Source organism: Talpa europaea (assembly GCF_964194135.1).
Source record: "Talpa europaea genome assembly, chromosome: 12".
Lineage (NCBI taxonomy): Eukaryota > Metazoa > Chordata > Mammalia > Eulipotyphla > Talpidae > Talpa > Talpa europaea.
In genome coordinates, this window is record NC_140079.1 from 55504489 (window position 1) to 55529614 (window position 25126).

The following is a 25126-nucleotide window of genomic DNA, read 5'->3' on the forward strand; positions in this document are numbered from 1 at the left end:
TTTATATACTCTCCTTTAGCCCTTAGCCATAGGTATACATGTTATTACTTGTAAATTTAATGTTTATGCAAAAAAGTCAAATTTAAAACATTCGTTTGTTAACTTCTGAAGATTTTGTTTTAACTATATAAATATATATGTCCTTATATATATATTTTTATATATATAAATTATTCTGTTCTGCTGTTGAAAAAAAGCAGAACTTTCCTTTAGTGCAGTTTTCACTTTTCCCATTCCAAAAAATACAACCTCTAGTTGTACTTTTATTTCATAGGTCAAATAATAAGGATTAACAGTTTATGAGGCCTTTTGTGTACCTGTTGTGGTTAGTGGGCCACATTATCTCATTTAACCCTCACAATTCCTCTGTTGTCTAGGTGGAGTTATTCTGTTTTGTGGTTAAGAAGACCAACCCCTCGAGAAGAGTTCACAGGGTGTGCTGTTGAGGCCGGAAAGTCTTCCTTCAGGGACAGTGTTGCAAGGGTTTTATGTGTGTAGATCCACTATATGTATATGGCTGTTAAAGCATATGTGTAGGTAGGGTTGATCCTAGAGACCAACTCATAACTTCTTTGTATAAAAGCAATAGTGTTTGTACTTTAGAACTACTGTGACCACCAAGCTAAAAAATACATTATAGGAAAATAATAAGAATAGGGAAATGTTTAGTGTCTTTATTGGTTGCGGCAGTAAAAATATGATTTATGCACAAGTTACTAAGACTAAATTTTTCCTATTTTTATTAGAGATAAACATAATAAACTTAGGTTTCATAGTGAAGGGTGAAGGAAAACTTAACTTTTTTTATTTATGGCACTGCTTCTTAAACTTTATAGAGAATCAGGATCATTTTGTGAACCTGCTAAAACACAAATTCCTGTGCTAGACCCACAGAAGATTCTGTTGGGCTGGGACCCGAAAATTTGCATTTCTGACAAGTTCCAAGGTCATGCAAATGATTCCCAGCTAATGAGTTTTGTAAGAGAGCAAATAATAGTGGTGGTTATCCAGGTTGTTGGCCTGACAATGAAACACAACAGCAGTGAGCACCTAGATGTTGTTTTTTAAAACATATTCCTTTGATCAGAGAAACCAGGACTTTTCTGAGAAGTATAGATATATTAGTGTCTGCATGTAACTGTCCCTTTGTAAAAAGAAACAGTTTCCCAAGGAAGTAATTGAGGTACTTTCTCTTCTCATTGAGTACCATTGCATTATAACCTAGTAAATTTCATGTGTGCAGCGCTTTGCTTTGTTCCGAGTTTTGTAGAACTTTCTCAAATTCCCTTTCAAAAATATGGAATAAGCATGGATTCATGGAAATACTAGGAAACAGAGTAAGAAATTTTGAAAATAATAATACTGGTATATTGTGACAGTGGATATGCTATAGAAGAGTGGCCAAGCCTTAGAAATTGAATTTTAAACAGACACAAACAGCCAGTGCAAGTATAGAAATAGCTAAGCTTATACTAGGCCACACTATTGAAAGCTACCTATTACCCTTTAAGTTGAAATTTGAACAGAATTTGAACCTTGGACTTTTAGTTCATTAGGCAAGGTAGGTTGAAATGTACCAATAAATTTCTAAACCAGTTGTTCCCCTTTATGGTATGCTAGCAATGCACACACACACCTGTTTTGCCTGTCAGTTCCTGGGGTGAGGAGAACATTCTGCAGCTGTTTTCTAACTGAGGATCATATTTTTCATTTGGCTTATCTGTTCCTAAGAGGGAACACTGTGTGTGCTAAATGGTGCTGAAGATTGTCTTGCTGTGCCATCTCTCAGTGATCTCAAGACTTTGCCAAATTAAAAGTAGTTCCTCACCAAAACATGCTGAAGACTTTTTTCAGGAACATTTATTTTCATAATCTTTTTTAAGCAAGGCATTATTTCAGGTTATATGAATTCAAAAGAAGAGTGATTCCTTTTTTCCCCATACTCCTTAATCCTATAAATGCAGAACTAGTATGTAACTCTAGTTCAGTATGAAACTCTTATCAGAGAAACTATCTCTTACAAAAATAGTTTTATTATTGATTAGCCTTATAAAACCCTGGGGAAGAAAATATTTTAAATAGTGACTCAAGAAGGTTTAAAGCATTTCTGTTTTTTTCTTTGTGCCTTTTGATTTTATCTATCATGAAGAGTTGGCTAAGGCTGAAGTCTAACAGATAGCTACTGGAAAATTCTCCCTAGTCATGACTCAATCTGAAATTCAGTTATTATCCTACCACTAAAAAGGATGAGGAAATTTTTGTCTTATCCAAGGCAGGTTTGAGCTTGCTTACTAAAATCCATGTAGGAAATACCAAAGAATGAAATGGAATCAGAATATGTAGAGAAAATAATTATTTAATATGTAATAAATACCACTGTTAGTAGCTGTAAAAATTTCACTGGGTTAAATAGAACTGCATTTTCCATTTTGGTGTTATATTATTTTCTAAATTTTCTTCTAATGAAGTTTTAGGAAGAATCTTAACCTTAATTCTCTCGCACAAAAAAACCTCTTATTTTTCTTTTGTATAGTATTTATGCAGTTAGAGATGCTCTTTAAACTTGTTTTTTGCCCTGTTAATTGGTTAGAAGGCTTGTTTGAAAATGCAGACATTTCAGGTTCTTTTCTGGGCCTTCTTGATTTTCCTGTGTTTCTTCAAGTGATATTTTTAAATCCATCTTAATGTCCCTGGCCTTTATTTAAATATACTGGTGCTAGTCTGGATTCCCTGGACATTTGGAAGTCTTACAGTTTTTCTACCTAGATCCATACTACTTGGCGTTGGACCTAGTATAAGATTCCTCAGTCACTAAAATAATTACATTTAAGAGTCAGTAGGAAAATGGTGGTTCTCAGAGTGTTTTCAGCATTTCTTCAAGCCTGATGGTAATCATATTTACCTTACACCTACCACTTTTCACTTATGCTAATGGAGTTGAAGAAGGAAGCAAATCCAGAATGCCTTGTTTTTCCAACCTGAAGATACAGGCTCAAAATATAGGATGTTTCTAAACCAAAGCTAGTAACACTAGTTTTCTTAGGCATCCTGATTAGCAGATCTGCATGTCTAATAAAAATGAGAAAATGAAATTGCAAGAATGCAGGTTCTTTGGACAGCTTTCCAAAATGAGATTGGAGGATGGTTCACAATAAATGTTTTTGATTGTAAAATGATTAATGCCTAATGGTTTTAAACCATTTCACATTTCTTGGGAGCTTAAAATATGTGTTCTCTTCCCAGAAAAAGAATGTGCATTTAAAAATTTTAATTATAAATTTTATTCCTAATTTTAGGGGATTCTGGACTCCCTGAAACCTACCTAGCTCTTTCTGTGTGGAAGTAGATTCTGAGAGTTGATTTCTTCCTATCCCAGTATTTGAATCCACACAGTCAAATAGTATACTCTAGCTTTGCAAATGGTTTATGAAAAGGCTAAACTGTTTGCAAATCTAAACTGTCAGTGCTTCAGAAAGGCAGTATCTTATAATGGCTAAGAGTAAAGGCTCTGAAACCAGTCTGCTTGGATTTAAATACTGATTTCCCTACAGTGGTGTTTCTCTATGACCTGTGTGACCTTGTTATTGTTAAGGATTATGTGAATTAATACAGATTAAGTGCTTAGAACTGAGAGTGGCACTCTATGTTAGCTATTGTTATTATCTCACAAAGGGTTGCTGATGAATACCTGGCAAAGAAAGGTTCTCTAGGCTGCCTCTTGCTTGGAGTAAGGGTGTCTCTAATTTTCACAAGCACCATGTGATGTAACAGTACACACTGATGCTTGCCTTCATGGAATATGTCGAGAAGAACTTCCTTTTCTACCCCAGCATTGGGCAGACCTCCTTCCCCGTATTCTGTGGAGTTGTTTAAAATTTTATGAGAAACAGAGATCCGTTTCTTATAGGACTCTTCTTTTCCTTATCAGTCAGCAGCTTTGTCTCTGAGCAGAGTAACCGCTGCTACGCTTATTCACATTGTACAATTTTGGTTGTCTGCTAATCTCTTTTTGTAGCCCATTCCTATTTTAATTCAATTCTTCTTTTGTTTTAGAGATTATGCCATCTGTTAGGATTTGTGATATATATACAGTGAAAGTTCTTGTACTGCCCCCCCAACAAAAAAAAAATCATATAATTTAAAATGCTTTGAAATGAGTATACCCCCTCCTTAATCCCATCTCTCATCTGCTTATCTTTTTAGCTTTATTACGTATTTATTCTTAAACACTATCTCAAAACTTTATGTAAATATAAACTAAATGTGTGGATGAATAGGAATATACATGCTTCTACCTGCTTTTTATTTTTTGCTCAGTATTATAATTCTTGAGTTTTACTTATGTCTGCATGTACAATATTCCATTCTGTGGCATCCCTCAATTTATTTACCCATTGTACGGTTCGTGGATATCTGCCTGTTATTTTCCTGTTACACAGTGCTATCATGAAATTATTTATATTTTTAAATGCACATATACAGATTTCTCTAGGGTGTATACCTAAAAGTAGAATTACTGAGTTATAGAAAATGCATTTGTTCAGCTTTATTAATGCCAAGATGTATATAGAGAGATAGAGATAAATAGCTAAAATATTTAATATATCAAAATGGTACATGCTTTTTGAGGGGGAGAAGGCAAGGGGAAGGACAGAATCTATGGTTATCTCATTGCTCCCAGGACCATATAGGAATTAGAGACTAAGGGTTGAAGTATAACCTGGAGGTCCTGGGCTTCATATGGTGAAGGATATGAGCAAGCGTCGGGGGAGGGAGCGTGTGGAAATTTTGCCAAAAGCATTTTTTGGAGGCCTTCATTCCTACTCATCCAGGAGTGGTAAGTCTAAAAGGAATGAACGAGGAGGCTGGTAAAAGGTGGTTTTATTCTGAGCGTGGAGTGCTTTGGGGTCTCCTTTTGACTCTTGTCCGTAGTGATTTGGAGGACCGGGGGACCAGGGGGGACTTACCTGGAACATGTGGAACAGCAGAGTTCTGATGTAAGAACACTTAAAGCTCTGGTGCTTATTTGACTCTTGAAGTTGAAGAAAAGAAAGTTGGGGAGGGGTGGACTTTTTTTTTTTCCCTGAGCATTTGGAGCTTTAGGGCTTCCTCTTGATCCTGTCAGTGGAGCTGTGGAGTCCTGGGAGAGGGGTAGTTTTGCCTAGAATAGGTAGAGCCATTTTTGCCAGTCTAGTGAATGTGAAATAGTATCTTGTTGCAGTTTTAATTACATTTCCCCTATTTCACTCTAAAAATCCAAATTTCTTTTTTAGTGTCAGGCTTACTCATATAAATTTATTAGTAGCTTCTGTGTTGATCATGTGGATTTTGTCATCTATTCCATGATGATACTTCTATGATTACCAGTTCAACAAACTGAAACTTTTACCCTGGTAACTCTTGTTAATAGACAGTTAGGCTATGTAGGTCAGAGTCATTGAATTGGGACTGTACCTTCTGTTCATTCTGCCCCCAGAGCTGAATTACTAGCCCTCACCCACACATTATTACCTAACCTCAGTAAACACATCAGTATATCTACACTGACTATCTCATTTCATTTGGGGCTTCTGCTAAATATGGGCCCCATGTTGCTATACTTTCAGAAGCTCTTTAGTTGCTTTTATAAACTTAGCATTTTCAAATAGATTCTTACATTTATTTTTGCTAGTCTGTGGCTGACTACCCCTACTGGTAGGACTGTAAATCCCTCCCCTTTAGCGGCCATATCTTGTACACTTATGCCTCCCTCCAGTGTCCTTTAGTGCTTTCATAAGATCATATGTCAGAATTCACAAAAAGAACACTGGGGAGAGGCAGAACTCCAGTATCTGTAACATTCCCTCCTGACCGTCTAGTTCCAGATACCCTAATGCCCTACTTTGTTTACTTGTTAGATTCTGAGTTCCTGAGGGAGGGCAAAGATTGATAGCTCATTCCACTGATTTACTGTATATTTTCCAAGAATAGCTCAGGGCTGGTGCTTAGGACTATGCTTTACTTTCCTTCTTAGACCTTACAGTGTGCAAAAATGTTTATAAGGTAGATGTTGGCGTTGAGACTTGCCCCTATTCATTTCTTCATCAGTCTTCGAAAGAATATCATCCAGCTTCCTATGGTTAGCTATTAAGAATATTAACTAATAATTTTGTTAGCTTTATCCTGGATGGATTGAAGTTTGTTACAGAAAGGCTATTGTGGTTGTTAATGTTATACCACGCATGATGGGAATAACATATGGGGGCACCCATTTCGTAATTATATGAGAAAACTCAAAGGTTAAACATAATGACACAGTCCATATATTCCCAAAGGGCAAAGGAGTAGAAGAAAAGAAATATAATCCTAAAGAAATCGCAACAGAAAAACTAAGTTTAAAAATTAGTCACAAAAAAACTTCATCTTAAATGAACTAGTGGCCAAGTAGGCATAAGAATAATTCCTAACAGATAAATTGGTTTAAATCCATATGAAATTTTCATGGGGAAGCCTTGACTGACCTCAGTGATTTCCAAATGCATGTTTCTAATAATACTGTGAGCAACTGCAAAGCCCATATGAGTGGTCTGAAGTTTTATCATTTACAGGTATGTGAAGCATTCCCAGACCCTCCAGCCAGCTCAGCATCAGCTGCTTCTCTGTGACGGGTCCTGATTAAGGTCCTCCCAAGAAAGACTTCATTGGATCCACGTTCAAGAGGACTCTTCCAGGTTTTCCTGACCCTCCAGACCCCCACACCTCTGTAAAGTGCCAAGGCCTGAGAACTTGGGTACGTGTATTACAACGGCAAGAGTGCCAGCGCCAACAAAAAGACACATTGGACCTCTCAGCTCCTCTGTTTCACCAAGCAGATATAATAACTTACCAGCAAAGCAGAGTAAGCCAAGTGCCTCTGCATGACACCACCAGCTGATTACATACAAGAAAAAATAACTAATTTAGAATAGAGCCCTATCTTTCCTTGAGAAGCTGGGCTTTGAAGGAGCTGTTCTGAGATCTGTGCTACTAGTAAGTGACTGATAACATTATAGACTGGATTGGTCCCTGAGTTCAGAGACTGAGTGACATAAACAACGAAATCTTGAAGATTTGCACGGAGGTGCAAACCAAAGCTAACCTTCTCCAAATAATGTTGGTTGGATTGAGAAATTGCTAAACCAAACCTGTAATAGGACTGATTATTTGGGTGTCTCTCTCTGTCATTGTTGTCTCTTTCTGTTACATTACTCTCTGTGTTGTCTATCTAAGCCCAGATGTTTGCAGATAATTCACATTGCCCTGACTGTGGACAACAGTGGTTCCCTAGTTTAGAACTAGGCCATTGGTTGTACCAAACTGAACTTGTTGAAAATGAATGTTACCAAGTATTCTTAGACCGTATTAATAGGGCTGATTATTGCCCTGAATGTTATCCTGACAATCCTGCTAACAGAAGCCTTGTTCTTCCATGGTCTTTCCCACTTGAATGGGCACCCCAAAATCTCACCCGGTGGACTTTTGAAAAAGCCTGCCACCCATTTCTTCTGGGTCCTCCACTTGTTAGAAAAAGGATACATGACTCTAGAGTAGCTGGTTTTAACCCTGCATTGCAGTTAATCTTGACCAGAACAGACAAAACCTTAAACAAAAAGCTTGGCCAAAACAAGTAACTCTTAAAACAGACAAAATCATGGCGACTCTAGAGTGTTTTGTACTAGTAGCTCAAGGAAGATGGAAAAATGATTGTTTTCTAAACCTGATTCAGACTGTCGCTACTTTGGGAAACTGCCTAAATTGTTGAATTGGTTTCTGTGGCCTACGCATATTTTGTTCAACAGTATTCTAGCCAAACTGTTCATCTGAACCATATTAATCTATGTTCCCTATGTTTTTGAATTAGTTTATCCTTCCTAAAAAGCTCACAGCCTAATTATGACACGATAAGATAATCACGGAGAAGAAGGCCCATATTAGGTGCTCTGTAATGCTATTTCTAGCTGGATTCTAGATTTGTCTAGTAAAACAACTAGACATTTTATTAAGAAATTACATCATTACAAATTCTTATGCATTGGACAGTGATAATGGTATATGTAGTTTATCTGTATGTAACCACTTACTTATCACTGACTCTGACCCATCTTTAGTGTGGCAGTGACATCATTGGTATCTGAAACTGTCAGAGAAATCACATTTTATTAGGCATTATCTACATAGGTTACACAGAAATATGCAGAGAAGCTGCTGCCTACACTTAGTTGGCTTTCCATAAGCAAAGACAACCCAGTCTTTGTGGTGGCTAAACTTAGAATATCCTTCCCTGAAAATTGGAAAGTACTGTACAGTGAGATCAATGACAAAAAGCCGTTAGCAAGCTTGACTGTATATATTAGAAACAAATAAGGGCAGCATTCTCTCCTAAAACTGGACAGAAGGTCGTGCTAGACATCTCCCACATTTTGGCCATCATATGCTTGCAAGAATCATGGAACCAGAGTTTGGGTTACAAAACTTAAGGAAAAACTGTTGAAAACATCCCAGAGGCCACTGAACAATTTTAAAATTCCACTTAAGATGCTAGATAACCTAGTGCTTACATAGCAACTCAACAATGTTTTCGAGATCCCAGGTTTTTTCTGTTCCCTGCTAGGATCCTTATCATGTTGACTGTTTCCGCAACAAGTAGTGTGACTTGTTGTCATTTCAGACATTTGAATCCCAATCAAAGGCTAGAAGTATGAAGCAAAAGTTATCTCCCTTTTAGTCTCTTTTTTTTTGGGGGGGGGAAGAAAATTGTTCTCAAAAGTCCCTCACTATTTTCTTCTTACATGGGTTTACAGAGGAGCCCGGGAAGCATAGCCAAGGGGCAGAGGGTTGGCATTGTCTGGAGGGTTGGCACAATGCTTCCCCTAGTAAATCGGGGCTCTTTTAGGAAGGAAGAGTGAGGAATGAATGGCTGTTGGTATTCAACAAGTCATGGCTGCCTAATATTGTAAAACCTAAAGTTACTTGTTAGTCTATGTAAAGAATGTACCCCAGAAATCTACCCTGTATCTGCCTTATGTCTGTCATGATGGAAATTCTCTTCTGTTAAATTGCTGAATAAACTGTGTGGACTGCTAAATTGAGTGAAGACTAGTTAGTTTATGCTTACTCCTTGGTTAAGAACTCCTTCAAGTTCATATAAATGAAAATTTACTTGGAGGTATTGCTTTTGGGGATGGTGTTAATGATCAGTATTATTGTCCCCCGAATAATCAGAAACATGTGGGTCCTTATCACACTTTAGACCCATTTATAATCATAATTATGGTGGATGTAATTGTTGTATGATTTACTATATCACCCAACACTTAGCACAACACTCATAAAGCAATTTGAGAAAAAATTGAGGGTATGTCAGATTCACCCAGGTCACATGTGCTAGCGTCATAGTTCAAACTGAGACTCTGCTTTGTGCATTATGTTGACTCTAAGCTTTTTTAGTGTCATGGTTTAAAGGTTCAGTCCTTCAACCAGACAACCTGAGTTCAGATCCTGACTCTGCTCTTAACATTTGTGTGTTCTTAGGTAAGGTTCTTACTGTCTCTGTATCTCAGTTTCCTTATCTGTAAAGTAATGTGACTATACATACATCACACATTGTTATGGAATATCCATCCATCACGAGGTGGTTGTGAAAATTAAAAGAGCTAATACAAAGTGCTTTGAATGCTGCCTGGAACAAAGAAGACATTCTATAAATGTCAGATATTGTATATGTTTTATATGTTATTTGTCTCCATAGCAGGATTGTAAATTGTTTGAGGGCTAAAATACCTGTGTCTTTTAATCCCTAGAGCCTAAAATTGCATCGTCTCTAAAGTAAGTGTTAAAAAATTTACAAAAGATACATATTTACTGAACACATTTGTCATCATTGGCATTTACACTTAATCTTGGGTCCTGAGTTGATTCTCTTTTGACCTTCATAATTACTAAACTTCTAATTTCCCTCACCTTTACTTTTTTTAAAGTTTGTATATTAATGTTACCAATTACCAGAGCTTCCTGATATCTCTTTCCTAGGTCTCCCCCAGGTCACCATCTCCTAGTATCCCTCCTCATCCCTGGTGCTCACAGCAGGAGGTTTTCAGGACAGGGAGGTTGTATGAGGTCCTGCTCTCTGAGCTATAATTTTGTTCCCACAGGCAGCTTTTTCTTGTTCCTCTCCTTTTTTTTTTTTTTTTTTTTTAAGATTTACTTATTTATGCATACGAGAACTGGGGTACAGGCCAGAGGTGTTGAGGGGGTGAGAGGATTCACCAGAGACAGAGTGGGGAACAGAACAGGCAGATCGACTGAAATACACTGCTGAGGGGAGCAGCGGGAAAGACAGGAGAGGTCTGCTGCACCATGTGGGTATCTCCCTGGCTGGGGATCGAACTCGTGCTGCAGTGGATGCGGATCCTTCATTAGTTGTGTCTTAATCCCTTGAGCCACCAGGGAGGCCCTGTTCTGTCTCCTTTCAACTAGTTGTAACAAAATGTAGGGGAGGCTGTGCTTGTAGTGTGCCTCTAAAACAAGTTCATTGTGGGGTTTAAAGAGTTGCCATTATAGATAGGCCTTTTCTTTTGAGGCTTGCTTTTCTCTGCGGAAGCTAATTTACTTCATTATTCATATTTAAAAATTATTAACTACATTAAATAAGTAAAAAAGTGCAGAAAACAACATGCCCAGCTCTAAAATTCATTAACATTTTGCCACATTTACCTTAGTTCTTGTTTTTTTGAAGATACTTTAACATAGTGTTGAAATTCACTCTTGTTCCTATCCTATTCCTGTCTTCCCCCCACAGAAGCGAGCACTGAATGGAATTTGATATGAATCCTTTCTGTTCATGTGTTTAATTTTTAAATTTTATCTGTATTTAAAAATGTATTGTGCAGTAAAAAGGAAACACTTTCAAAACTTTATTTCTCAGTAACAAATTTATATGTATTCATGGGAGCATCAATTTCAGAGTTATCTTCATAGCATTCATTTTGCATGTGGGCTTGTGCTAAAGTTGGTTGTGTGACTGCTGTGCAAAGGTCATTTGATGTACCAGACAATGAAATCGATGGGGTTGTCAAAGCACTCACCCTTGGTGTGGTGAGATGAAGCAGAAAGGGTACATCTTAAAGAGTCAGACACCAGGGAGCCACGTTGACAGAGGAAGCTGCAAGGCAAATTTGTGTCTCTCTTTAGAGAAGTATCAACAAGTCAAAATGAAGGAAGGCATCCCACAGCCTACCGTTTGGTACAGTCTGCATTCATGGGCAATTAAAACTCAACAGCTTAACCTGACCTCACAGAGACAAAACAAAATACTGCAGATTTCAGAGTCACGGGGAAGTGGACATAACTGCTGGCAGTGAGGCTAAATTTCATTTAAGTGTAAAATTCAGTCATTGTAATGGGCACTGAACTAAAAAAAGTTAATGCCTTTTGTGTCATATGGACACTCGGGTCTTCATCAGTTTCTTTTTGCCAAAGATAGCATCATAGGTTATGTGTTTTTGCGACATGCTTAAGGAGTGGTTTTTCCTACATAAAAATGCAGAACAACCTCATTTTCCATTTGGATGAGGCCCTGCCTCACTTCCGTTACGCAGTTCAGGGGTTCCTAATGTACACGAATGCTGGATTGGACACTGTTCAAAAGATTGTCCTGCCTTTGGAATAGTGACCTTCAGCTCTCCCAGCTACCACACCACCTGACTCCTTGTGAGGATATGTCGGGAACCTCTCCTTTTGTGCCACTTCTTCCTTGCAGCCTTGAGCGAAATCCACTTCAACTAACAGTGATATGTTACAGAGGATCTGAATGAAGTGGGCTACAGGAGTAACATGTGCCTTGTGACAAGAAAGATGCATATTGAGCATTTGTTAAGCTTTTGAAAATACCCATGATGGTTCTTTTGCAAACTTTGTTTTTGGCTGCAACTTAGTTACCAAGTAATATATTTCTGAAGGCATTCAGCTCTGTTTGAAATAAAGGATATTTATTAAGGATATTCTACATACAGTGAAATAGGTACATTTTAAGTTTGATGATTAATGTAATCACCACCTCGGTAAAGATATGAAACACATCGCTTTACCTATAAAGGTTTCCCCAGGCCCTTTTCCAGTCAGTACTCTTTCACCCTGTAACCACTGATCTGTATCACCAGAGATCAGAAGCAAGAACCATTTATGTTCTCATGTGTGACTTCTTTCACTCATTTTTTAGATTCCATCATTTTCATCAGTAGGGGGTTCATTTTTTCCCATTTATTCTCTCAGAATATAGTGTTTTGTTTCTTAAATCTTATAGAAATTCTTTAATACTGTTATTTTACAACTTGTTGAGATCTGTAATTCATTAATTGCTATATTACATTGTAAGAACATGCCACAATTTTTTTAGTCTACTTTATTTATGAACATTTAGATTTTTCCTCATTCTTCCTCATTTTAAACAATGCCACTGCCATGTTGCTGTGCACTTGAGCAAATTTCTGGTGTATATCTAAAGAATTGCCAATTTGTAGAATATGTATGTTTTGTCTTGCCATATTGCTCTCCAAAGTTGTAGTTACAGTTTGCCTTATTGCCAGAAGGATCTAAGAGCTCTCTATCTCCAAATCCTCACCAACACTTGGTATTGCCTGACTTACATTTTTGCCAAGCTGATGGTTGTGAAGTGGTATCTCTTAGTAATTTATTTCGCTTATCCTTGACTCCTCTTCTTACAGATTGATTAGACTTGAAGGTTTCCTCCCTGTTTAATTGCTTGTTCATCTCTAGTGCCCATATTTTACAGCATTATTTGTCTCTTACTGATTTCGGGGGAATCTGTATTCTGGATATTAACTCCTTGCTGAATATATATGTTGCTAGTATTTTTCTAGGTCAGTGATTTTATTTTTTAACTTTGGTTTTGATGACTTTTATGGAAACTTGTCATTTGTCAAACTTCCTCGTGGCTTGTTTATTTTACATCTTTTTAAAGAAACTCAAAATTATGAAAAATATTTGGTGTTGTTTCTGAAAGTTTCAGATTTGCTCTTTGCACTTTGCTCTTTAATCTGGAATTGACTTTTGGATCAGGAAGGAAGTAGAAATCCCGTTATTTGAATAGTCTGTTGTCCCCAGATTATTCATTAGTCCTTTCTTTCCCCTTTATTACTTACACACTTTCCTTTACATAGATGCTTATATTTTGTAATTCTATGCTGAATATTGTTTGTCTGTTCTTGCACCAATGCCCTGTTTATTACTGTAAGTTCATGATAAGTCTTGATATGTCTGGTAAAGATACCCCTTCCATCATCATAATTATGTATATAATAGATAATCTCAGAATTATCTTGACCTTTAAAATTTTTGTTGCTCTTTGTGGATTTTAGGATCAGCTGTCGATGCCATAAAAAACAAACAACAATCAAAAAATTACCTTGGGATTTTGTTTTAAATTGCAGTGAATTTATAGATCAATTTAGAAAGATTTAACATCATTGGTTTTCAGTCTTACTGGATATACACATGATTTATTTCTCTACTATGTCTTTTTAGTGTCTTTCAATAAAGTTTTATACTTTTCTCTCTAAAGTCTTTTTTTTTTTTTTACTTTTGCTTCCTTTTATTTTACGTTGAACTTATTCCCTTGCCATAAGATTTTGTTTCTTCGGTTTCTTCTGCGATATCTTTTTCTTTTGTGCCACCTCCTCTTCTGGTTTAGGAACAATCTGCTCTTTTTCAGTAAGGATCATCTCAATGTGGCAGGGGGAGCTCATGTATGGGTTAATCCGACCATGAGCTCTGTAAGTTCTGCGACGCATCTTAGGGGCTTTGTTCACCTGGATGTGCTCAATGACCAGAGAATCTACATCTAAACCCTTAAGTTCAGCATTACTCTCTGCATTTTTAAGCATGTGCAGTAAAAATTCAGCACTCTTTTTGGGCCACCGACCTTGCGTCCAACCCCACTGTTTGGCCTGGGCACATCTGCCAACGCCACCATTGTAACGACGGAATGGCACGCATTGCTTCTGTAGAGTAACATCCTTCAGATACTTGGTGGCTTTTCGGATATGCATACCCTTGATGGCCTGGGCAGTTTCACGAGTGTTCTTAAAATGAACACGCAGATTTGAACCTCTTGATTTGCATGACTTTGTAGGGTTTTCTGGGTCAAGTGAGTAGCAAACCATTTTCAGAGATCACTAAGGCTGCATACGGGAAGAGTTAAAGTCTTTTTTTTAACCAACTGTATTGAGATATAATTTGCATACTATGAAATTCACCCTACTCTAAAGTTCTTCTGTCTCAGTTTTATTACTAGGTACCTTTTAGTTTTCATTATGAGGTACCTTATAATTACTGTGAATAGCATTGTTTGCTTTCTAAAATTTTGTTACTGGTGCCTAGGAAACTTTCCATTGTTTTCTTGGTTTGGTCTGGCTGAAAAAAAAAAATTTTTTTAAAGAAATCTGAAAAAAAGGGGGGACTTTTTTGTCCCTGCATGAGCTAGGATAGGAGAGAAACCCTAATTGTAACATGATGGCAATGAAAAGGAGAACTGGAAATCTCATTCCAGGGGTTTGAAGAAAAAGGGCATGCAAGGACACCCCCAGTCTAAAGCATGTTCCTAAGTGTTCACACAAGCAGAGGAGAGTTCTGTCTCTAATTCCTCCCTTCCCTTCCAGTTTATAATGGGCACACTCCTTATGTACTCATTCATACATGTACTCATTTAATCACATCATTTTTAATTAAAATACCAAGTTCTCACTCTACACAGGCACTGCTAGGCATTTGGGATTAAAATTTGATTGCAAAAGAGTGCTGTGAGAATGACACAAAGGTCATCTTTTTAGTGTCCCAACTAGATGGTCAAAAAATGTATCGCTTGACAAAACCTTTTCACATACATTTTTATATTTAACCATAGCAGTCCTTATTCATTTTACAGATTATTATCTGTTTGAGATTAAGTAAGTAAGTAATTTAGTGCTTTTAACAAAGATTTAACTATAAAAATGAGAATTATGTTTTCATTGCTTATAAATTACTTCTGATTTTTATTCCATAAAAAGACCTTTGTATAAAGAGATCTCTGTCTCCATCTTTTACCCAAAAATACTGAGATAATGACAAAAAACCAAATGTGTATTTCCTACACCTGATCCAAGGTAGCTGCTTCTCCCTGTGCATTGTTACCTGTTAATGATAAGAGAAAGCTTCTAATAGTCAAATTCTGGGAACTATCTGTGGGACAGAAACTGAAGACAAAGGAAACCTGCAGTTTTGACCTCAGCAGTGACTTAGATTTCTACTCTTAGTTACTTTTTATTTCAATGTTGAAGATAATTCTCTTAGATTCTGGTCATTCAATCTTGACTTTATATGCTTTCAGCCACAGGGGATGTATTAGGAGATTATGACATCTATGCAGGTTAATAATCTGGAGGGTTTTTTTCTATTTGTAAAAGTTTAGAATTTGGAATATAATGCTTATAAATGCCAGAAAACATTTTTTCTTCACTAGAAAGTTTTAGAGCAGACATGTTACTAAAACTAAGCAGATGTAGCTATTAAAACTGAAATTGGCATTTCTCTCTTGTATGCATTAAAAGTCATTTAATTTTTTTCATTTTATTTTAGTCACTGTACTTATGCCTTATTTCCGGGGTCCACGGGAAGCATGAGTCTGTTGGGACTTGGGACAAGAAGAAAACAAGATACCTTCATAAGGAAAACCAGACACTAACAAAAAGTATCCCAAAGTCGGAAGAGACAGAACCCAACCAAACATGACCGACAAAGAACGTAGGGATCCTCCAGAGGGTAAGACTAGTTTGTACAGCACTGTGGTTTGTGCTGTAGGAAACTAGAGCTGTGCTAAGAGAGATGGTCTCTGATGACTGAAATTTAATGTTTTGAAGTAAAACAAGCTAATTAATTGGTTGATTATGATTATTCTTTCATATTTACTGAAGTTTGCCATAATAACAGGCCCTAATTTATGCGGAAGATTAATATTTTGGAGACTTCAATAGTAGGAACTTACAGTGTTGGAAATGGTGCATAATCCTTAGTTACATTTAAAAAATTAAACTGATTATATTTAGAGGGGAGCTTTCAATTACAGCAAAAAAGGAATTTAGATTCTTCATCCTGTTTATATGTTTCTGCATAGCAAATATAAAATAGGGAAAATATGAAATAGATTTTTCAGAAGAGAAGAAGCATACTTAGTTTAAGATTTTATTAATTATATTTTAAAATACATGAAAGTAAAATAGTGTCATGAACCTGTTTGTACTCAGTATCCAGCTTCAGCTATTACCTACATAATGCTGATCTTGTTACCTGCCTTAGATTACTTAAATGCAAATCTGAGACATACCATTTTATTTCTAAATAGTTTACATCTTTTAAAGATAGATTTTTAAAAAACAGCCAAAACATCATTATCATACATAAAAATAAATTAAGGGTTAGTCCTTAATATCACATACCTAGTCAGTATTCACGTCTCCCCAGTTACCTCATAATTGTTTTCTCTTATAGTTGGCCAAACACTCTTTTTGTTTTCTTTATAGTTGGCCACACACTGCATTCAGTCGATCTCTCTTATAGGTTGCTCTTTTTTTTTTTAAGTTTTCTTACAGAAAATTTCAAACATAAAAGTAAAGAGATTATATGAATTCCATTTACCCAACAAACAGCTTGATCTGCTGACTATATAAGGCTAATGCTGTTTCATCTATACTCCATTTCTCCTTTCCCCCATATTGTTTAGGCTTGAAGCAAATTCCAGACATAATTTTAGCCATAAATACTTGATTACTTATCTCTAAAGGATAGGGATTCATTTTTTAAAAAACATCACAATACCTTTATCATGCCTAAAAGATGAAAAAAATGCCGTCGATGCTTTAGTCTCATCAACCTGGCATTCAAGTTTTCATATTTCTTTAATGATTGGTTTACTCGAAACTGGATATAAACAGTGTGACCCACATTCTGCATTTAGTTGATGTGTCTCTAATAAGTCACCTTTTTTTTTTTTTCTTGCCATTTATTTTTGCTTCTTGCCCTTATACAAGAAACATAGTCTTGGGATGTCCCACATTCTGGATTTTGCTGATTTCATTCTTGAAACATAATTTTTAATGCATACTTTTATCCCTGTACTTCCTGGAAATTGGTAGTTAACTCTAGAAGCTTGATCAGCTTCAGTTTCAGTTGTTTGGCAAGAATACTTCATAGGTGGTGTAGGGTACTACTATTGTATTGAATTGGAAGGTTAATGGTGTCTGGTTTTCCTCTTTTTTGATGTTAACCTGATCAGTGGGTACAGCATTTGTCATTCATTGATCTTCGGGTTCACCCGTTATAAAATTACTCATCAACCATTTGCATAATGGTTTCAGTTGCCATTCATGATCATTGTCTAAATCCATCATTTCATTAGGGGAGAGTATGTATTAATATAACCAAAAGTTGGTTCTATCATTCAAAATAGTTTTACTTTAGTGTTATTTGATGGATTTGTTAACATGATAATAAATTCACTTTAGTCACCTTTAGGTGGGAGTCAAGAGAAATAAATTTAGGAGGAGTACCTTGTAAACCAATTCATTCTATATAATTATTAATCAGGGACCTTGTTAAAATACCAAAAAAGGGGAAATTTATTGAAGTAAAAAGTATAAATTTTTATCTCACTAGATTGTCAAAAGGATTTGGAAAATGAGTCATCAGTAAATTCACAGGCACAGGAGATCACAGTCACAGAAAGTACCGCTGAAGAAGTTCAGGACTCAAGCCCTGCCTCTGGTCTTCCTGATGACCACCCAGATGTAGAAAATATAGGTCCAGGAAATGCAGAGACAGAAAGTCCAGCTGAAACAAATAATGGGCAATATGCAGAGGATAAGACAGACCATGAAAAAAGCCAGAGTTTTCAGGATGAAGAGCAAGGGCATCACCTCGCTTCAGAAAGTCTGGCTAAAGAACACTTGGATCCTGAACCCTGCCATTCTCCAAATGACAAGGGAGAGAGATCAGATGAACACTTGGGGAGCAGCTCTGCAGCCCTCCCTAAAGAAGTGAGTGACAGACCCAGAGTTCCCGAGGAGTCACCTGCCCACGAGGTCCAGAATTCTGATCATCCCAGTGCAGGATTGGAGAGCCAGGCCACGCTAAGGAAGCGACAGCTGGCACCAGGTGAGAGAACCCACCAGATTCCTGCGCCATCTTGAATTGCTCTGTTACTGAGAACACAACTTGGGTCGAGGTCCTTCTTTTCAGAGAATTCTCTTCCCTTCCTAGGATTATGGCCTTTGGGCCATACCCATGGGTGAGAGAGATATGACTAAGCTAAGATTAGAATTCTGGGTATCTTATCTCCTAGACTACAAGTTGCTTCCCACACATCAGCTGCATTTTCAAAAAGTGTTTCTATTTATGTACTGTTTGTATTCATGCAGTATGATTAAAGAAGGGGCATGTCTTTTAAACAGTTGACCTCCACAGTTGTTTATTTCTTATGAACATAATCTGATTTATAATTTAAAATTTTTTTATTCTTTTGGAAGCTATATGCAGAATAACTCAAGTGATGAGTAGATTTAAAAATCAACATATTACAGTGCTTTTAACAATGTTAGAGGATCCTTAATTTAATCATATTTCAGTTCTATAGAATTTTGAGCAAAATAGTTAATTTAGATCTGATTTCACCCACTAGCATATTAAGGAGAACAATTGTGCTCTCTTCCTTTATGAAGGAAATCATTGCCTTTGCTAAGGTCTTTACTAGAATTCAATAGACATTTTTCAGTTGTGGTTCTATCAGTTGCTAACTTGGGTGACCTTGGGCTAAGTCTCTTAACCTACTAGTACTTCCATTTCCTATTTGTAGAATAAAGAAGTAAAAAAGATGATCTCCTGATGGCCTCTTTTAGCCTTCACCTTCTGTTGTGCATGAGGATTTGTATTTTCTAAGTGCTCTGAAGAACTCAGTCTGAAATGCCCGTTTGCCAGTGCAAAGGAGTATAAATGAAGACATTCTGTTTAACAAGGATGACTAAGAAATAGAAATTTGTGTTTCACTCTAAATCAGTGACTGATTTCAGATACAGGTTTCACGCATTAATTGTTAGAATTGTCTGTACTTTAGTGACGGCCCGGACACACACTCTGCTTCATTCATTGTGTTTCTGTGGCACCTGGCACAGAGAAGCAGCTTCAAATGTAAGAATGTGATTTGTAGGGACCATTACCTGCCATCAGAATTTCGTCATTATGCTGGTTCAGTGAGTAGAGGAAGAAAGTAATTGTTTTAAAAATGTAGTTTTTGTATATGAAGCAATGTAATATAATGTAATGAGCTAATGTAGGAGATGAGAAGCCTCCTTCTAATCTCAACTTGGCCACATTTCTTTATGCGACCATGGGTAAAAGCGCTAACATCCGTGGACATTTCCTCATTATACTGAAGGGTAGTGGGCTGGAGTAGGTGATCTCTAAAGATCGTATCAGTCCTTAAATTCTATGATGTATTCTAAAAATATGTTTGGGGATGTGAAATGACCTATAAAGGTGAAGTTGATTTTACTTCTCTATGTTAACAGAATGTGCTATTTGAGTTGTTTTGCCAGTGTTACGGGCTGTGCTCTGCTTTCACTATTAGGAGGTACCTGGGCTGAAGTATTCATCTACACTCTAGAGTGATTTAGCTTGGTGTGCTAGAAAGCACTGTCCTCCTTTTCACTAACACATTTTAAGATCGGTGTTTCACCCCTTACCTCCATTTTTAAATAGTTCATGAATTTCTTAATCTTGTAGTCCTTGCTGTATATATATATCCTTCAGTAAGTTTCCAGTTTGCTTTGTAGCTGCACAGTAACCTCTGCTGTCTCTGAACTCAGTGTCTCTGTTATCTGTATACTGGGGGGTCTTGAGGAGCCATGTGAGACAGGTGCATGCTGTAGTAAGCATCACTGCCCTGTGATGTTGAGTCATGTGCACAGCTGACATTTCTTAAATCCCTTCTTAATTTTTTAAAATAATTGAATCACATTTTAGATAGCTTGGTTGCAATATCAAAATGCTTATTTATTTGTCCTGATAGAAGAATCTGTGAGGAATTGTAAATGTAGCAACAGTATCCTTTTATGAATTTCACAGCACTTTATTTTATTTTATTTTAAAAGAGTGTTTTGTGGTTTTTTTTCTTTAAGATTTATTTATTTATACAAGTACTGAGGTATAGGCCAAAGGTGTGTGGGGAGGGGGGTGAGAGGATTCAACAGCACTTCATTTTATTCTTCTAAGTAAAATAAAAGTAACAGTGTATCTTAAGGAAAAGATAGGGAAAAAATTAGTTTTTTTTGTATAAAAGAAAATTTTAAAAAGCACAGAAATGCTCTTTTTTTTTAAATTTGGTAAAAGGTATAAAGGTATATATACTCTCATTAGTGCAGTCTAAAAATGATGCTTTTTTCCTTCCTAGAAGCTGTAAGTCATCAACAAGAAACACCAAAATTAAAAGAAAACAAAGAGAATGGACAGGATACCATAAGAAAGAATGAAAAGGAATTGTGGCACTATGGTGAGAACAAAACTGGTCTTACTACAGCATTGATTCACTTTCAGATGTCCTCAAAAAAAAATGCTTAGGAAACTAGCAGATTTTTTTTCCTGCTTGGGATTGATTAATTTCCTTCCTTTTTTATTTCTTTAATTTTATATTGAAGTAATATTGGTTTAAAACATTATATAAGTTTCAGTATACGGCATTATAATCTAACATCATATATACTGCGTTTTGATCACTACCAAAAGTTTAGTTTTCACCCACTACCATGTAATCGATTCCTTTTACCCAATTACTCCCCTCCTTTTCCCCTCCCCTTGCTAATCACTATTTATTCTTATGAGTTAAGAGCTTGCCTTTGTTTTTTTCTTTATCTTCCACATGAGTGAAATCATGGTATTTGTCTTGCTCCTTTTGACTTATTTCTCTTAGTATAATAGTCTCTAGGTTTCATTCATCTTGTCACAAATGGCAAAAATTTCATTTTTTTTTTTAGAGCTGAGTGGTGTTCCATTGTGTATACAAACCACATCTTTTTATCCATCTGTGGATGGTTATTTAAGTTGTTTCCACATTTTGGCTATTGTAAATAATGCTGCAGTTAACATAGGGAGTTACAGATATCTCTTCAAATTAGTGTTTTTGTATTTTTTTATAGTTTTATGTGAATTCTAATTCCATAAAGCTGGGGGGAAACACAAATCATACAAAATATCATTGGTACAGTGGGGTTTACAGTATGGTACCTATTACATTCTGCTTTAAAGAAGTTTTTCCTTTAAGATGACCATCTTGTCCAAATAAAGAAGAGCTATCTAAAATGAAAATTCCCACAGGAGGAAAGGCTTTTTATAAGCCAGGAACTAAACTACCTTTTTGACTAGAGCATTAAACTTCTTAGGTGGCATTTTTATATTTTGACTATTAGGGAAAAATGACCTGTTACAGGCAGCAATTACTTTCAGAAGGAGAAAATATCCTGATAGTTTATTCCTAAATCACGTCAAACATTACAGCAATTAATATATAAACTTGGCTTTTACCTTTTAACAAAGATATTATATATTCATATAGTTAAATCTAAGCAATTAAAGAAAAGGTGTAGGATTTAATAGAAAACATAAAAGAATTTAGGCAAAAGAAACCACAAGCATAAAAATCTATCATTTAGTTGTTATTGTTAAGAAAAAAACATACAGAAGTTTAGTAACAGGTGTACCTCCTGTATACATGATAGAACCCCAGCATGACTGAGTAACTTGCCCATTTGGCTTTAGACGTCATCTTAAATAGCTTAGCTAAACCTGGAGGGTTGGTGGAAGTAAGAAGTCATTGAGTTAGAGAGTTTTTGGGGAATACAAAGGAATGAAGATTTAAGTTCTGCCTTCACCCTCTTAAAGAGAGAAAGATTAGGTCTTCCTGATAGAAATCCTTACAAAGAGAAATTTACAGTTAAAGGCAACTTCCACCCAGCCTTCAGAGCCCCTCCCATGAAATGAACCTCTTGCTAAAGACATATTTTATGGTGGAAGATGTTTCCTCACTTATAGTCCTGCCTTTGGAGCTTCTCAACAAGTTCCACAATTCTGAAGTTGAATTTGGTTATTTTATAGAACCAGCCTCTTAGTGGTGAGAGTAGATCAGACAAATTAAACAGTTGTATCCAGTGTTGGCGACCTTGTGTGTAGGTCCAAAGTTAAGCCTCTATTGTGTAAGCAATAAGAGGCATTTTTATGGGAATAAAAGAAAATTAAAGATAGAAGCAAACCACAAGTCCAGTTGGGAGTCCTGAAAGAAGCCAGAGAGATTTCTAGATTTGGGGGAAGAGCTATCAAAGCATCTTCAGATGGGATGAGAGCAGGCAGTGGTTTCCCCATTTACAATTCAATGAAAATCTGACACTATCTTTACCTCATTTCATTTTATCTCCGATTTTATTTGTGACTTATGTAAAATGATTTTGTCTTTCTCTGACAGCCTTCACCTTTGTCATTCTGGTGGTGTCCTGTTTTTTGCTAAATTATGTTCATAGCTACTATTTCTCTTCGGCCCAACAAGTACCCAAAAACCCAGCTTTGGAGGCTTTCTTGGTTCAGTTCAGCCAATTGAAGGATAAATATCCAGGCCAGAGTTCCTTCTTGTGGCAAAGAGGACGTAAGTTTCTCCAAAAACACCTCAATGCCTCAAACCCTGCGGAGCCAGCCACCATCATATTTACAGCAGCTCGAGAAGGAAGAGAGACCCTTAAGTGCTTGAGCTACCACGTCGCGGATGCTTACACCTCTTTCCATAAAGTCTCTGCCATTCGGATCGATGGAGCTGAAAGGGCCTCACAGGACAGTGACGTGGTCAAGCTTGTAGTTGACACGGTGCTAAGCTCTGGATTTGAGAATGGCTGCAAGGCTGCCGTGGTACACCACTTCGAATCCCTTCCTGCAGGCTCCACCTTGATCTTCTACAAATACTGTGACCATGAGAATGCAGCCTTTAAAGATGTGGCCCTGGTCCTGACTGTTCTTCTAGAGGAGGAAACATTAGAAGCAAGCGTTGGCCCAAGGGAAACTGAAGAAAAAGTGAGAGATTTACTCTGGGGCAGGTTTACCAACTCCAACACTGCCAGCTCCTTCAACCACATGGATTCAGACAAATTGAGTGGGCTGTGGAGCCGCATTTCACACCTGGTGCTGCCTGTCCAGCCAGTGGAGGACATAGAAGAGAAGGGGTGCCGCCTTCCCGACAGCTAAGCACAGAGTCACTGCCAGAGGGCATGGTTTACTAAAAAGTTAGTTTAAAGCCTTTCACATATGTCCTAGGAGGTTGATGGATGGGAGGAAAACCGCCTTTGTAAAACACAAATGAGATTATTTTAGAAACAGCTTTTTCATTTTTTACTTCTTTGCAGTTTTTCTAATCTAAGCTTGACAAAGCTAAAAGTTGACCTGACTTTCTTTCCTTGCCTTTCAAGCAAACCAGGTTTTGAGATATAATGTGGTCTATAACTGAGGAATTTTTTTTTTAATCCAAAGTATAGAAACAGAATTATTACACAGGAAGATGATGATAGTTTCAGAATAACTATAGAATGATTTCTGTTTTTTTGAGACTCTAGAGCCTTTTTGTGGAGTTTGGATACCAACTAAAGCAATTACAATTATGAAACTGATCATTTTTTAGAAAATGTTTCTGTCATGTGTAAACTTTTAAACTTGTTTTAATAACCTAGTTGAGGGATTACATCCTATAGTGATTTGCACTTTTGAATAGTACAAAAAAGTAAGAATTCAAATACTTACCTAAAATGCTAGATGTTAAGGCACTGTGCTTTTATTCCGTTAACCAACTGAGATAAAAGCTGCTGTATTCAAAAGATGTTCTCTAAAGTTGGAAACCTTGGGGAAATTGTTTATAATTATTGAAAATGAAGAATTCCAATTGAATGTATTTTACTTCAGTTTCTTGAATGACCTAGAGTAGTGATTTTTAAGCAGAAATCTTCCCTTTGTCTCAGAGCACTCTGCTTTTGACTGTTTAATGTAAATATTGGGATTCTCTGAAAGATTTAATTAGAACAAAGAGTCCATTGATAAGCTTGAAAACCACCAATTAAGTGAAAAAACCAAGTTAGAGATATTTATAATGATTTATTATGTTATTTTAAGAAATGGGTAGGGGAAAATGAATATGAAAACTCAAGAGTAGGAGAATGAGAGGTTGGTTTATTGTATAGACAAGCTATTTAGACAAAAACCTACAAAAGAATAGCAGAATGTATCAACTAGTATTTATTAGCATATTTCTGATGCTTATTAACATTTTCTATTAATCATTATTTTTGTCTCCCTGATTAGAATTTCATAATTGTCAAGGATGAGCATTTGAATGACCTTTAGGTAGAATAGATTTTAAAAACCAGTTGAATAGCAGATTTTCTGAATTGGCATAACTTTACCAAACTGTTTACTTGTCATGCAGTGATGTAACATTATATACTGCAACTTCTTGATCAGCTACTTCTAAGTACTGTTGAGTTAGAGAAATGCAAGAGATGTTATACTTAGTAAGCAGAAGCAGAAATAGGGTATATCTTTCCAGGTTACAATGGGCGCTATTGCTGGACCATGTTCTGTAATTGTAGGAAATACTGAGGGCAGTATTTGTGCAAATAGTAGTTGTTGATTTGTGTTTCAACTCTGAAAGCAAAATGCTGGTGAAATGATCTTGATCTTGATCTATGAAGGGTCAGTTCATTATATGACACACTTAGGAACTATCACCATGATTCTGGAATATTTCAACTAGGTTCTGACCTCTCTGCTTCTGTGAAAGCAGAGAGGAGCACACCCCATGTGTGTGGGGTGGGAGAAAGAGAGGGAGGGAGACAAAGGGGGAGTGTGTGTATAGGTAGATAAACATCCATTTATGATGCAGATATTTATATCTGTGCACTAAGACTATGTAGGGATCTTTATTGATACATAAGAAGAGATCCCAAAGACAAGGGGGAGGAATCTATTTGTAAATTTTTGTCAC

The 25126-nt window shown here is 36.6% G+C and overlaps 3 protein-coding genes across 3 annotated transcripts; 2 read left to right on the plus strand and 1 right to left on the minus strand.

Moving 5' to 3' along the window:
- Nucleotides 1-7253: 7253 nt before the first annotated feature.
- TOR1AIP2 (torsin 1A interacting protein 2) lies at nt 7254-7649 on the plus strand (the record flags this gene model as incomplete). The annotated part of the gene is made up of 1 exon (XM_084251519.1): nt 7254-7649. The coding sequence occupies one exon, from the start codon at nt 7254-7256 to the stop codon at nt 7647-7649; it is 396 nt and encodes a 131-aa protein (XP_084107645.1).
- A 5994-nt stretch (nt 7650-13643) lies between these two features.
- Nucleotides 13644-14198, minus strand: LOC311181101 (large ribosomal subunit protein uL22-like; the record flags this gene model as incomplete). The annotated part of the gene is made up of 1 exon (XM_084249336.1): nt 13644-14198. The coding sequence occupies one exon, from the start codon at nt 14196-14198 to the stop codon at nt 13644-13646; it is 555 nt and encodes a 184-aa protein (XP_084105462.1).
- Nucleotides 14199-15800: 1602 nt separating this feature from the next.
- On the plus strand, nt 15801-23340 carry LOC311181613 (torsin-1A-interacting protein 2-like; the record flags this gene model as incomplete). Its single annotated transcript, XM_084250059.1, has 4 exons — nt 15801-15834; nt 17725-18222; nt 20513-20611; nt 22574-23340. The coding sequence occupies 4 exons, from the start codon at nt 15801-15803 to the stop codon at nt 23338-23340; spliced, it is 1398 nt and encodes a 465-aa protein (XP_084106185.1).
- Between the last annotated feature and the right edge of the window lie 1786 nt (nt 23341-25126).